At 41.1% G+C, this 12,445-nt stretch overlaps 2 protein-coding genes across 6 annotated transcripts in view; one reads left to right on the top strand and one right to left on the bottom strand.

Moving 5' to 3' along the window:
* ITSN2 (intersectin 2) overlaps nucleotides 1–12,445 on the top strand; it is an 80,866-nt gene that overhangs the window by 57,177 nt on the left and 11,244 nt on the right. For 4 of the 5 annotated variants that reach the window (XM_041480802.1, XM_041480803.1, XM_041480801.1 and 1 more), the window contains 4 exons: nucleotides 71–116; nucleotides 306–427; nucleotides 1,224–1,320; nucleotides 2,127–2,318. In XM_041480802.1, the coding sequence (XP_041336736.1) occupies nucleotides 71–116; nucleotides 306–427; nucleotides 1,224–1,320; nucleotides 2,127–2,318 (457 nt within the window). Of the gene's footprint in view, nucleotides 1–70; nucleotides 117–305; nucleotides 428–1,223; nucleotides 1,321–2,126; nucleotides 2,319–7,109; nucleotides 10,712–12,445 lie in introns of those variants that run through there. The other variant, XM_041480805.1, reaches the window with a different exon arrangement.
* The window catches only part of FAM228B (family with sequence similarity 228 member B), a 28,713-nt gene continuing 20,776 nt past the window's right edge, over nucleotides 4,509–12,445 (bottom strand). The window contains exon 8 of the mRNA XM_041480806.1: nucleotides 4,509–4,913. The gene's annotated coding sequence lies outside the window, so the exon portion shown is untranslated. The remainder of the gene's footprint in view (nucleotides 4,914–12,445) is intronic.

Below are 12,445 nucleotides of genomic sequence, written 5' to 3'. Positions count from 1 at the left end.
CATGTGCTTTTAGTGTAAACTGTACTGGTTTTGTTGCATATTAAAGGTGGTTGTTATTTTGTCTTTGTAGGCTTCTAGCTATGCTGGCAAAACTGGAACAATAAATAAGAAACCCGGTAAGTGTGTGATAACCTTTTAACAAGTAAGGCTGTTTCTTAGGTAACGCTGAGCATTTTGGTTCATAGCAGTGTTTGGTGGCTGGTGTTCTTAGCTTAGCTGAAAGTTGTGTTCCAGGCTATTTCTGTGGTTCCAGCTCTTACTGCAGTGAAAAAATAACAAATGCAATTTTACTGTTTTCTCTCCAGAAATCGCTCAGGTTACTACTGCCTATGTTGCATCAGGAACTGAACAGCTCAGTCTTGCTCCAGGACAGCTGATACTTATTCTGAAGAAAAATGCCAGTGGATGGTGGCAAGGAGAGTTGCAGGTAAGTGATTCAAGGAGGAATAATTGTGACTTCATGAATGGCAAGGAGGTGCTCTCAGGTTTAATTCAAAAAAACAACTGAGTATGGAGTTATATAAAAGCTGGTCAGAAAGTTACCCTGTGTAAACCAAAGGGGAAGAAAAGGTGTATGGTGGATTTTTTTTTGTTTGTTAGATTGGTTGGTTGGCTTTTTAAAACTTTGGGTTGCTGGGGGTTTTATGGTTTTTTTAGAGTCAATTTTCTTGGTCACATAAAATAGTAAAACTGTCGATTAACAGACGGGAGGAGGAAGAGACAAGTTGACAGTTACTTAATTGGTTAGGATTTAATTGGTGAAACATTAAACTGTGAAGTTATTCTAAAGAAAGGACAGGTGGGTTTGGAAGCTGGAGTTGGAAGCTTCTTTAATGCAAAAGTGCTGTTCCCACTTCTCTCCTTTCCCCACCTAGATTTAAGAAGAATGTCCTGTTAAAGTGCCTTTGACCTCTTTAGAAACTCTGGATATGATGCATAGGTGGAATATTCATAGAACAAATTTTCAGCCCTACATTTGAGTTGTGCTCTGAAATCTCACTTAAAAAATTTGTATTAACGTATTAGGGCGCAGCTTTATCTGAATTGTGTTGTTTTGTGCTTTAGTCAGATTTTTATCTTTTAAGATTCATTTAGTAGCTGTTTAGAAGTCTGACTTCTTGTCTTTTGTTGGCAAAACTCTGTGACATATTTTTTGCAATTTTTTCTATTCTGTGGACTATTCAGTTTTTCAGTTGTGTAATAACCATTACAAACATTTACAGGCAAGAGGGAAAAAGAGACAGAAGGGATGGTTTCCTGCCAGCCATGTGAAGCTGCTGGGTCCAAGCAGTGAAAGAACCACATCAGCTGCTCCCTCAGGTGAAAAAAAGAGACTTTGTATTTCATTTAGAATTTTATGTAACTATTTCAAATGTTCATGTATCTGTGAAGGTCAGGCATCCATCTTCTGGGCTTTTTAATTTTCATGGTTGTTCTGAAGAGCCATACTCTTCTCTTTCGGAAACTCCATGTTTCCAAGTGCTAGCAAAAAATTTTAGAGCTAGCAAACATTGGCAAACCATGTGGAATTACATGCTCCTTACAAAGAAGGAGACTAAGCAAATTTTCAGGTTATTTCTAGGTTTTTTCCATTTGAATGGTTGAGTACAAATGAGGTTATTTCACAGAAAATGAGCTTTTTTGCTTCTGTGTGCTTAAATTATGCTGTTCTCCACAGCTATGAGTTGCTTATACAACAATTTCCTGGGTTTTACTGGACCAAACTTCCCTGTGACTAAAGCAGCAACTCATGATTAGCTAATGCACGTTTCCTCTTCCTCTGCCACATTTTCCCCACAAGTGTCTGCAGTAAGAGAATCAAACTCACTCTCTTTTCAGCCAGTAAAAGAGAGATGGGTACTTGATTACATTGTAAAGTGTTTGGAAGGCAGTAGGTGTAGTCCATTCATTGTAAAAGTTCACAGATATATAAAGTGGAAGTAAGAATTACTGGCTGGCTCAATTTTAAAGAAGTAAAAGAAAAGGGAAGACAATTCTGTATCAAGATAAAATCATGTGGCATTTTTCTCATGCAACAGTGTGTTGCTTCTTTCCTGTGGTTTTGTAAAACACTGAGAAAACAGTTTTAGTGCTGGTATAACTCCATTCTGCTCTTTCCTTCCCAGTGTGCCAGGTGATAGCCATGTATGATTACACGGCAAACAATGAGGACGAGCTCAGTTTCTCCAAGGGGCAGCTGATTAATGTGCTGAACAAAGATGATGCTGACTGGTGGCAAGGAGAAATCAATGGTGTGACAGGTCTCTTCCCCTCAAACTATGTGAAGATGACCACAGATTCCGATCCAAGTCAGCAGTGTAAGCAACCTCTATTTTTGATTGATTTTTGTTACTTTGTTTCAAAGGTGCATTGCTGTTTTTCTTCTTTGTGTTTGGAATTTGGAGTTCCAGGCATCAGCTGAATTGATTAGTACTTCAAGTACTCTTTCTTTAAATACTTTATTATGGTACAAGGTACTTTAAACCCTCTTCTAGTTAACCTACAAACAACCAGAACATTGCCAACCAGCCAGTGTAGGATAGCAAGAGTGCTGTAGGATGAGCTAAAAATACTGGGTTGGGTAGGAGTTCTCCTTCCAACAAGATTCTGATAATTAGCATGGACTGGGAAGCAGTGCAGGCACACTGCAATTACAGAACTTGCTCGAGTTTTGTAAAATAAGGAAAAGTGCTGTAGTAATTTTAACACATGTGTCAGTTAAGTAAAAATACCCATTAAAAGGATAGGAAAAAGATAGGCATTAGCACGTGGTCTGGCCAGTCCTAAATATGCTTGTCCTGGCTCCCAGCATTCCAGCTGTCATCCAGTCCTGAGAAACAAGATGTATGTCAGGACATAGGCTGAGGTGAGAATTACCAGCACAGGCTGAGAACTGGATCTTAAACTGTACACCTGACAGTCAATATCTTCTCTGCCTTTTTAGCACATAAACACAGTAAAGGTTTCTGATGTCCCCTACACACACCCTGTTTTTTGGCTCCTGTCCCCAGAGAAAATTCTCCTCCCAGAGAAATTTAGCAGTTTTTACTCTCTCAGCGTTTCATCCTGTGATTAAGCCAACTTTTACATCAGCCCACTGGGTTTGGGAACACACCCTGATGCCAGAGTAGCTTCTTTGACACGACAGGCCTTGTCCCTTCACTTGCTGTTTTCCTCTAGACAATGTTTGGAGTCTCTTGAGATAAAAACACCCATCTGTAAATCTGGCTGAGCCTCACTCTTGTTAGCCTATAGCTACTGTAGGATCAGTCTGCACTTCATTAATCACATGGTCGTGTTCTTAGAGAAAAATTCACAAACTCCTAATGAAGGTACAGCTTGGGTTGGAAAGTTAAAATATTTTCCCTGGGTAAATTGTTACGGTTCCTGGGCAAAAGAGCTGTGCATCATTCTTGAGGTTTTCTCTTTAGCTAAATTCTGAGCTATTTAGCTAAATATGAGCTCATATTTTTGGTAACACATTGTTTGGCTTTTTTTTTTTTTTTTTTAATGCCTCTGGCCAATGTGGTTGAGATGTTAGAAACTTCTGGATTTAGATTGAACTTAACATTTTTTGATTAGACATGGCTAAGTCATTAAAATGGTCCTTTGCAAGCTTTAATTTGTTTGCAAATCTCACTTTTGAAGAAACAGTATAGATTGTAGCAGGTGGGCTATAAAATTAAATTTCTGGCTTAGTATTAAAACTTAGGAATTTTAAAAAATGATAGAGGTAACAGCTTGTCACACCACGTGTGTTGTTATTTCAAGTTAGGTTGTTGAATGTGACAAATGCAAGGTCATCGCATAAACCACTGATTTTCAGCAAAAGCCATGCTGAGACCACACTGTAAATGAAAACTTTCTGGATAATGAGCAAGTTTTTCTCATTGTTTGCTAGTACATCATTAAGTTTTCCCTCAGATTTCAGTGATGTGAAATAAGAGTATTTCCATCCACATCAAAGTGGATTTTGACAAAGGTTAATGATGTGCAGATGTGCACCAGGTCATCTGTACCTGGCCATTAAACTTCCCTCTAATCACTACTCTATGAAGCAGTTCTACAAAATCCACCTAGTGATGAACAAAGAGTGGAATTTATTCTCATTTCTTAAAATTCTCTCAGGATTTCAAATAAGCTGAGTTCCACACTAGTTTTGTGCTGGGATTTGCCACTGTTGTGGCATTTGGAAACTTAAGGAAAAATCCTGCCTCAAGCCCAGAGCCTGCACAAACCCAACACAGCACTGTTCAAATACCATATCCCAGATTTCAGCTGGGCTGCTACTGCTGCTGCTGGTCAGCTCTGTGAGCAGTAAGCCACTGCTCTGTGCCTCCTCTGTAACCAGAGCAATGTTTAAATGTGTTCTGAATGAACTTCCAAACTTCCTTGTGTTTCCTTACAATATTTCTGGCTCTTGTTTAAACAGAGTAGAGAAACTATCATGAGTATTCTTGTGAAATCACTAAGGAATTGTCCCATAGAAATGTTGATGTGGCCCTCTACAGAACAGCTTTGAGATATGAGAGAATATATTTTTAAAAATACATTGTTGCATTTCAAAGAATTGCTGGTCTGAGTATTATAATGTCTCTGTTGAATAATAGCAATTTTTCCTGCTGTTTTTTCTAGAACAAGTATGATGGTATTGGAAAGGGAGCAGGCAAATTTGGTTTACTCAGATAGGTTTGTGGCTTGGGAAAATTCTGGTTTTCCCCCAGATTTAAAGACCTTTGTATCTGGAGTCTTTTCTGGGAGCTATTAGTTGTAGCTGTAATGGCAAACCTCCCTAGCAAAGAAGGAACTGGAGTCAGTGAGATGTCCCTTGTCTTAAGTTGCTGACATAGCTCTGTGAACAGAACAAAATCACTTTTCCTCTTGGTGTAGCTGCACATCCTGGCATAGGACCCCTGCAAGGAAAGAAAAACAAAATGACTTCAGGGTGTTGTAGGTTTGTTTGTCCCTTAAACACGTGGTGATTGCAGAACACAGGACAGTAGAGTCGTGTTCCTGGTGACTGTGGTGGTGTTTAGACTTGCTCCTGTTTTAATGACATTTTTAATAGCCTTTTTTCTAATTTTTGCACAAAAGCCATAATAAATAATAAATATACTCAGCAGGTTTCAAAATAGATTTAAAATAAATCTTTGAGTGTTTGCACAACCATGCAGGGTCAGATCTTGTGTGTTGCCAGTACCTGTCTAGTGCCAGGTTCTCTTCCCATCCTTTCCAAGGTGTGTGTAAGGGGGGTAGGCATGGTGCTCTTACCACTTCAGAGTTCTTCCCAGTGGCCTGGTCTTCATCTGCTTTGCACTCGGAAACTTGTTCTCTTGTTATTTGTTGGCTTTTTCAATGAGATACCTTTTTAAGTTTGTCATCTTATCCATGGAACCAGTGTGAGCTGTGTCCTTTTGTTTTCTTTAGTTGAGATTTTCTCCACTCAGGTAAATCTCAACCATTAAATGTCAAGGGTCAGGTCTTCCCTGTGTTACCAGGATCTGACAAGGACACCTCTAACTAGTTCTCTTCTCCTTATTTCCAAGGGATGTTTAAGTGGGGTAGGCAGGAGAGAAGTGTAAAGAGGGAAGAGAGCTGCTCCAGCTGTGTCTGCGTACTTGGTTGCTAGATGTCTTCTAGTGTTAGAGACCAGCTCATCCCTCAGAGATGTTCTTGCTCAGGACTGGGCAGCTCAGCCAGGTGGACACAGCTGTGCTCCATGTGCAGAGGGGCTTCTGGTTCATCCTGAGGTGTCTCATCCCATGAGACTCTCAGAGCTGAATGTTGTGCCAGTTCTTTCTACTCTAATCTATGTGTGATGACTGTTTCCTGTTTACTCTTTCTGCTTTCCATAGCCCAGCACTGCTGCAGTTCCTCACACATCAGAGTTACTCCTTCAGGTGCTCAGCCTGAGCTCCAGGTTGTTGTTTGTAGTAATATCTCTAGAGCTACCTCATTCTTGTCTTCCCCAAACCTTACTTGTAAATGTGACATGTTGGAGACACGAGGCAAGTCCTGCAACAAGGATCTGTATTTCCAGAAGTTGATTTCCGTGCACAAAAGATCTTCAGTAATTCCTGTCCACAGTCAGGTGGATGAAGCTGACTCACTTGCAGGGATGTTCATAGTGAAAAAACAACTTCTGAACTGATGTGCTTGTGGCTGGTGCATTTCCGTGTCTGTATGGACAGCACATTTGGAAGTTCTCTAGTTCTTGCCAAGTAACTTCTCTTTGTGGAGTAACAGTTCATGGTGGCAGTGGCTTTGAGCTGTTGCCTCTTGCAGTTCCACACTGATATTTTAACAATTGAGGATTAATGATTTATTCTGATTTTACTCAACAGCTCCAGAATTTTACCTCTTTTACCAAAGAACAAATATGAAATCAATCCCTTACTTAACAGTGACTTTATAGTTCTAAAACTATTTGGTGAATGTCAGTCAGGCTTGATAACACTTCCAGGTTGTAATCCTGGGGTCTGGAATAGTCTCTGGATTGCCCACAAGGTCTATCCCTCTTCAGACCATGTAGCCCTTGGATTCTGAGGGATGTGGTACCTCCTGTTCCATGGACACATAAGACTAGAGGCAAGGTTTTAATTTCTTTCAGGCTCAAACAGAATTGAACAGGTTAATTTTTATGTGCTGATAAGAATAAATTCCAATGAGATTTTTCTTTACAAGTTTTCTTTTTATCTGATTTTCTAATGTCCCAGTAGAAGTTTCTCAAGAGAGATTCTGATTTTTGTTGAAATCTTGGGGAATTTTGCCACTGCCTTTAAAAATACCCTTAGGGCTTGACCTTGTGTTGAGTCTACATGGCAGAAGTTTTCCTTAGGAAGAAACTTTTTCTTCAAATGAATGAGCTGTGGGGGTTTTCAGAGTCAGCAATGGCTGGTCACAAGTACTTAAATTTGTGTGTTTATAAATATGAAACTGCAAAGGTGGAAGCTTGTGATGTCTGTTTTCAGAAAGTTGAATGTTCATCATTCCTTTCTGACCTTTTTGGTGTTGTTCTGTCTTTGTCCGTAGAATTCATATGTTTCACTCTTCAAATTTATGTTCATTTTATCCTTCTTTTTTTTTTTTTGTTTTGTTTTTTTTTTTAGGACCCAATGTTGTCTTCCAGTGTGAAAGCACCTCAGAGACCCACTATCCAAGTTTGACTAGCGTGGAGGCAGGGTGGCCAGCCCTGCTCACGTGTCTGACACAATCCTTTTGCTTCGTTTGAACGTTAGATCCAACCAAGAAATTAGGTTTTCGTGGGTTTTCTTCTAATCTACAGTTTCAGTGGATTTGTAAAAGCAGAAAGGATAGTGGGTCTTTGTGTGGCTTTCACTGCTGTTCATTCTTGATTCCTTTAGTATTTCCTTTGGGATTGATAACCGTAGTCATTAGCATGCATATCGAGTATTGTTTGCATGGTGGGATTGCAGACACACAAAGACCCACTATTTGCACAGTTTATCTGTTTGGAATGGGCACTTGTGTTCTTTTAATGTTGTAATGTACATATTTTGCAGAATTAAAATGTTCATTGATTATTGTTCTAATGGACTTGAGTTAATCTCTTACATACTGAGCTTTTAAAATTGGGGGCCTTCATGGCTCATCCAGAAACAAACCCTACCTGTCTGCTGCTGATAGTCACTGTGATTACAAACATGCTACAGGATCTAAGGGTTAGATCTGGTGCACTCCATCCAGCCTTTTCACACCCTGTTTAACAGGGAAAAGACCTATTAGGTGTAGAGTGAAGGATATTTTAATGGTTTTTCTTCCTTCACAGTAGTACTGCGGCAGGAATTCAGGTTGTTTTGGCTCAATACTTTCTATCCCTAAACAGCCTCCTTCCTTAAATTCTGATCATTCATATTTGCTTTCAGTTTTGGCAAATGTGCTCAGTTGCTGCAGTAAGTCCTTGCACAGCCTCTGTGTGACCAGGCCCTTCCCCTGCCCCTTCTTTTCATTAATAGTTCATGGTACTGAATTGTTTGTCTCTGGCTGGGGTCTGCAGTACATTTAAAGTACTGCTGAAAGCTGCTCTCTTCCTCCTGGTAAAGAGCAGCAGCCTAAGGCAGAGGTAACCAGTGGAGAGGTGCTGCCAGGAGAGAGACGGAGAACCTGGAGTGAGGGCAGAGCATTGGGGCTTAGAATGGAACTGTGCTCCTCAGCCCACAGTCCTGGCCTGTTGGAAATGCAGTGCAGCATGAGCTGCCCGTGTCTTACTATGTTTGGAGGGAAGGAGGAACTTGTAACCTTGATTCCCCTTTAAATAAAAGGATTAATTTAATTCTAGACTACTTCTCTGATTAAATAGTTCTGTGCTCTTGTAACAACAAGAGAGATCTCTAGACACAGTATTTAATTTAGTTGGTTTCCTGAACTTGGTTATGAAACAGCAAAGGTCACTTATGCAATCAGAAATGTTTACAAAACAAACTGCTTGTTTACTATATAGACATATATATATATATATATACACAGATGAATGTTGTGAAGGTACTAACAGGAAAAGGTTAATCCAGTTGCAGAGATTTAAAAGCCTTTCTCCAAAATCCAATGTTATGTATTTATATCCTTGATCAAATAATGTATGTGTGCCCTTTAGTTCAGAGATGTATCTTCTGTGCAATACGGACTACGCAATGTGCCTACAGAAAACTACAAATGGATTTTTATTCTGGATGTATTTTGTCTGAACCAGTATTTTGTTATAGAATGGAATCATGTTGTTGTAGGCAAATCATGTGCTAGATAATCCTTTGAGTATTTCAGATTACTTGATTTCCTTCTGAAACCACGTTGTGTTTCTACTAAAATACACTACTCACCCAGAATTGCCTTCTCTGAATTTCTGTCTTGGAAAGCCTGTTTAATACAGGCTGAAATGTGTTGTGCTACACCAGTGGCATCGAGCAGTCACATACTGGAGTCTGAGAATTAGGTGATCTTCTAAATTATGTAATTTCTAAAGGGCAAGAAGGCACTGTTCATCTGTGGGATTTGAGCCACACTGACAATCAATGTTCAGTTGGTTTTCCTTGAATGCCAGATTACTACTAATTGTCTTTGAAATATTCAAAACAACTTCCCATCCTCACTGAGGTATTTGAGCAATTTTCCAAAACAACGTGGCATTCTACTAATTTTTAAAATTTTTTTTAACTGATACCTTTGGAGATTACAGTACTGTTGGCAAAGTTTCACACAGGTAGCCCTGTGTTGTTGTGTAGGTATGAGCACTGATAATTATTGAAACCTCTGCCTCGAAGTCTGAACTGAAAAGTATTGAAATGAAGCATTTTGTGCTTTCACAGCTATCTTTTCATGTTTCACTATTACCTGAGTACACTCTAAATTCTCTTAAGTGTAATAATAAATATAATAATAATAAAAATACACCTTAATAATGCTGATTGAGAGGGACATAGTCCCTGCCTTCAGTATTCATCTGTATTGCAGAAGTCTGCCTAGCACAGCTCCAGCTCAGTTGCCTGAGAGCTCTGCTCTCCTGCACAGTGGTGCAGAAACAGTTGGATACACAGATCAGATCATCCAAAGGAAAGACTATGCCAAGGATGTATTTACAGCAAGATTACTTTAAAATAATATTCTGTATCAATGAAGCAGTGTGGCTATTGGAAGTTGCATTTAAATCAGACTTTACTTTTAAAAATGCTACTTTTTCTCTGGTTGTGTGCAGTCCACCCCTTTGTTGATAAAAGACCATAGAGTTGAGTTCAGCTGGTCATCCCAGCCAGTGAAGTAAAATCACCCTTATCTGGGTGAAGAAGGTTGGCTGTGGAGCTAAGGGCAAGGTGGAAAACAGAGTCCTTTGTTGAACTCATGGTTCCCAGGCAAGAGCTGAGAGCCTAAATGTTGCTGAGAGCTACACAAGGTAAAAAAGTAAAACTGAAGCCAACATGGAAAGCAAAATGCACTGTTTGCTGTTGCCTGCAGTGTGGTACTTGCTAAATGTTTTCCTGTGGGCCAGCAGAGAATAGGGGCCCTGGTGTCACAGGGGGTGAGAACCAAACAATGCTGTAAATGCACAAGAACGGGTACCAAAACGCTACTTCTGTAACTGTCTGGTTTGCATAATGGACTAACAAACTACAGAAGCCTGGTTTGACACAAGCTTAGTTCCTGATCCAGAGCTGGATCCACGCAGGGAGGCCTTGTGCCACCACTGGGACCAGAGGCAGGGCTGGGTGTGTGAGGAGCCCGTGGTGGTGAGCACCCAGAGCTCTGTCTCCACGTGGTTAATGGTGCAGTCAGGAGCAGAAGGCACAACGCTCCATCAGAGAGGTACACACTAATAACTGAAACGTCTCCCTCTGGTCACTGAACATTTCTGCCATGTCAGAGCTTTGTCAGATTGTATCCCTGTGTGATTCTCCTGGGCAGGGTTGGAAACACCTGTAAATAAGTCTGCTGGTAGGAATGCCAACACTCCTTGGCCTGCAGCGGGAGCTGCTGCAGGGTCGTGCTACTTCAGTGTAATGAACCCATGAAACTGCTGCATTCTGGTGTGTGCTGCCTTAAACCCCTCCTTGTCCTTCCCAAGCTTGAGTGTCACGTGTGGGATGGTTGTTGAGACATGCAAATGCAGGCTGTGCTTAGCATGAGGCAATTGTTCACCTTGGATTTGAACAAAGTTGTAAGATAACTATGCAAATGTATTTTATTAAAGGGACACATAAAAGGATCTAGTTTGTCTGTTGTGTTTTTTTTGTCCGTCTGGGGAGGATTTTTTTCCCAGCTGAATAGCTTGGAATGGGCATTGTGTCAACTGTGATGGAGTGACTTGATTTTGCCTTTTACCTCTTGAAAATTGATTCATAAATTTCCTCTATTGTAGTACAGTATCCCACATTTACTGAGTAGGGGAGATTTTGGCTAAAAGTTTTTATTATTTCTCCCAGGGCCTGATGGAAACTGCCTTTTCCACAGTAGCAGATTTCTTGTATTTGTTCCTTTTGTAGGTTTCAGAGGCTGCTGGCGGCTCCAGGAGTGACAGGAGTTGTTGGCCTTGTGTGTGGCTGCAGAGCTTGCACCTGGCTGTGCTGGTGTCCCCTGATGCCATCAGCTCTCTCTGCCTGTACTGAAGGGACTGTGCTAATGCCAGCCCATGGTCCTTAAGGGGACTCGTGGCCTTTCTATGGCAGGCTGGGAAAATAGAGGCAGGAAAAAGACCCCCAACCTTTACCTGTTCTTCCCAGCCATGTCAGCTGGCTTCAGAGTCAAACAAACAATCAAAACAAATAAACAGCCCCTTCCAAAAATAATCCAACCCTAAACAAACCAAGATATTTCCTTTAAAAAAGCAGTTTGTATAGAATCACAGAATCATTAAGGTTAGAAAAGACCTTTAAAATCATCAAATCCAATCACTAACACAGCACCAATAAACCACATCCTAAAATGCCATATCAATATGGTTTTTAATACTTCCAGGGATGGTGGCTCCACCACTTCCCTGGGCAGCTTTATAACCCCTTCCATGAAGAAATTTTTCCTAATACCAATCTAAACCTCATACCAATCTAAACCTCTTCTCTATCTCTAAATAGTCTTCATTGGTCACCCAAGCCAGTTAGTGCCTCTGGTGTAGCTACACCTTCCAGATGAGAGCCTGAGCTCCTCTTGGAGGCTTGAGATGTCACTTTTAATGGCTTTTTTTCCCCTGTCCATTGAGTGGGGGAGTCTGTTGGGAAAATAGTGGTAGATGTTATTCATCTGTCTTTCACTGGAGGATTTCCTTTCTTCAGAAACTGCCTCTCTTCCCCCTGAATGGGCTCATACCCATAAAGTCAGTAATTGGGAAAGTTTTCTCCCCCAGCCCCCTGTGTTTTTCAGGGCTTTGAATCTCCTGCAGAAGAGAACATCTTTTCACTGTGAAACTCAGTAGTTTTTCATACAGGGGTAGTTATGTTAGTAGGAAAAAATGCTCCTTGTTCAGGTATATTTGGAAAGTATAATTTTAAATACAACTTCAGAGACTGGGATTTCCTGTTTATAAACTCTCCAGGTTGTTTTACCCTGGCAGCTGCTTCCTCAGCTCAGAGAGGAGGATTTGGCCCAGAGGGCACCACAGTCAGTGTAGGCTCCTCTCTGTTGCTGTGCCCTGAGTTTCCAAGGTTCCAGACACCCCCTGCTCCTCTGGTGAGTGTTCTGGAGAGGGAGCTGGGCAGGCTGTGCCCCAGGCTGGCTGAAAGCCTGGCACTGCCTGCTCTTGGTGGGAGAGGAAGGCTGGCTTCCCCACCAGAGAGCAGGTATCCCTCTTGGTCAGCAGAGCAGGAGAGGAGCTGCAATTCCATGCTGCAGACTCTCCCAGAAATCCCACTGCTCTTCCTGGGCTGCCTGAGGAGCTTGGGATGAAGCTTCACCAGAGGGAAGCCAAGCCAAGAGCTTTCTGCTGCCAAACAAGGCAGTTTTACTG

Source organism: Pyrgilauda ruficollis, unplaced genomic scaffold, assembly GCF_017590135.1.
Source record: "Pyrgilauda ruficollis isolate IOZ18807 unplaced genomic scaffold, ASM1759013v1 scaffold54, whole genome shotgun sequence".
NCBI lineage: Eukaryota > Metazoa > Chordata > Aves > Passeriformes > Passeridae > Pyrgilauda > Pyrgilauda ruficollis.
Note: the sequence above shows the minus strand (reverse complement) of the source record. Positions and strands in the feature narration are given on the sequence as shown.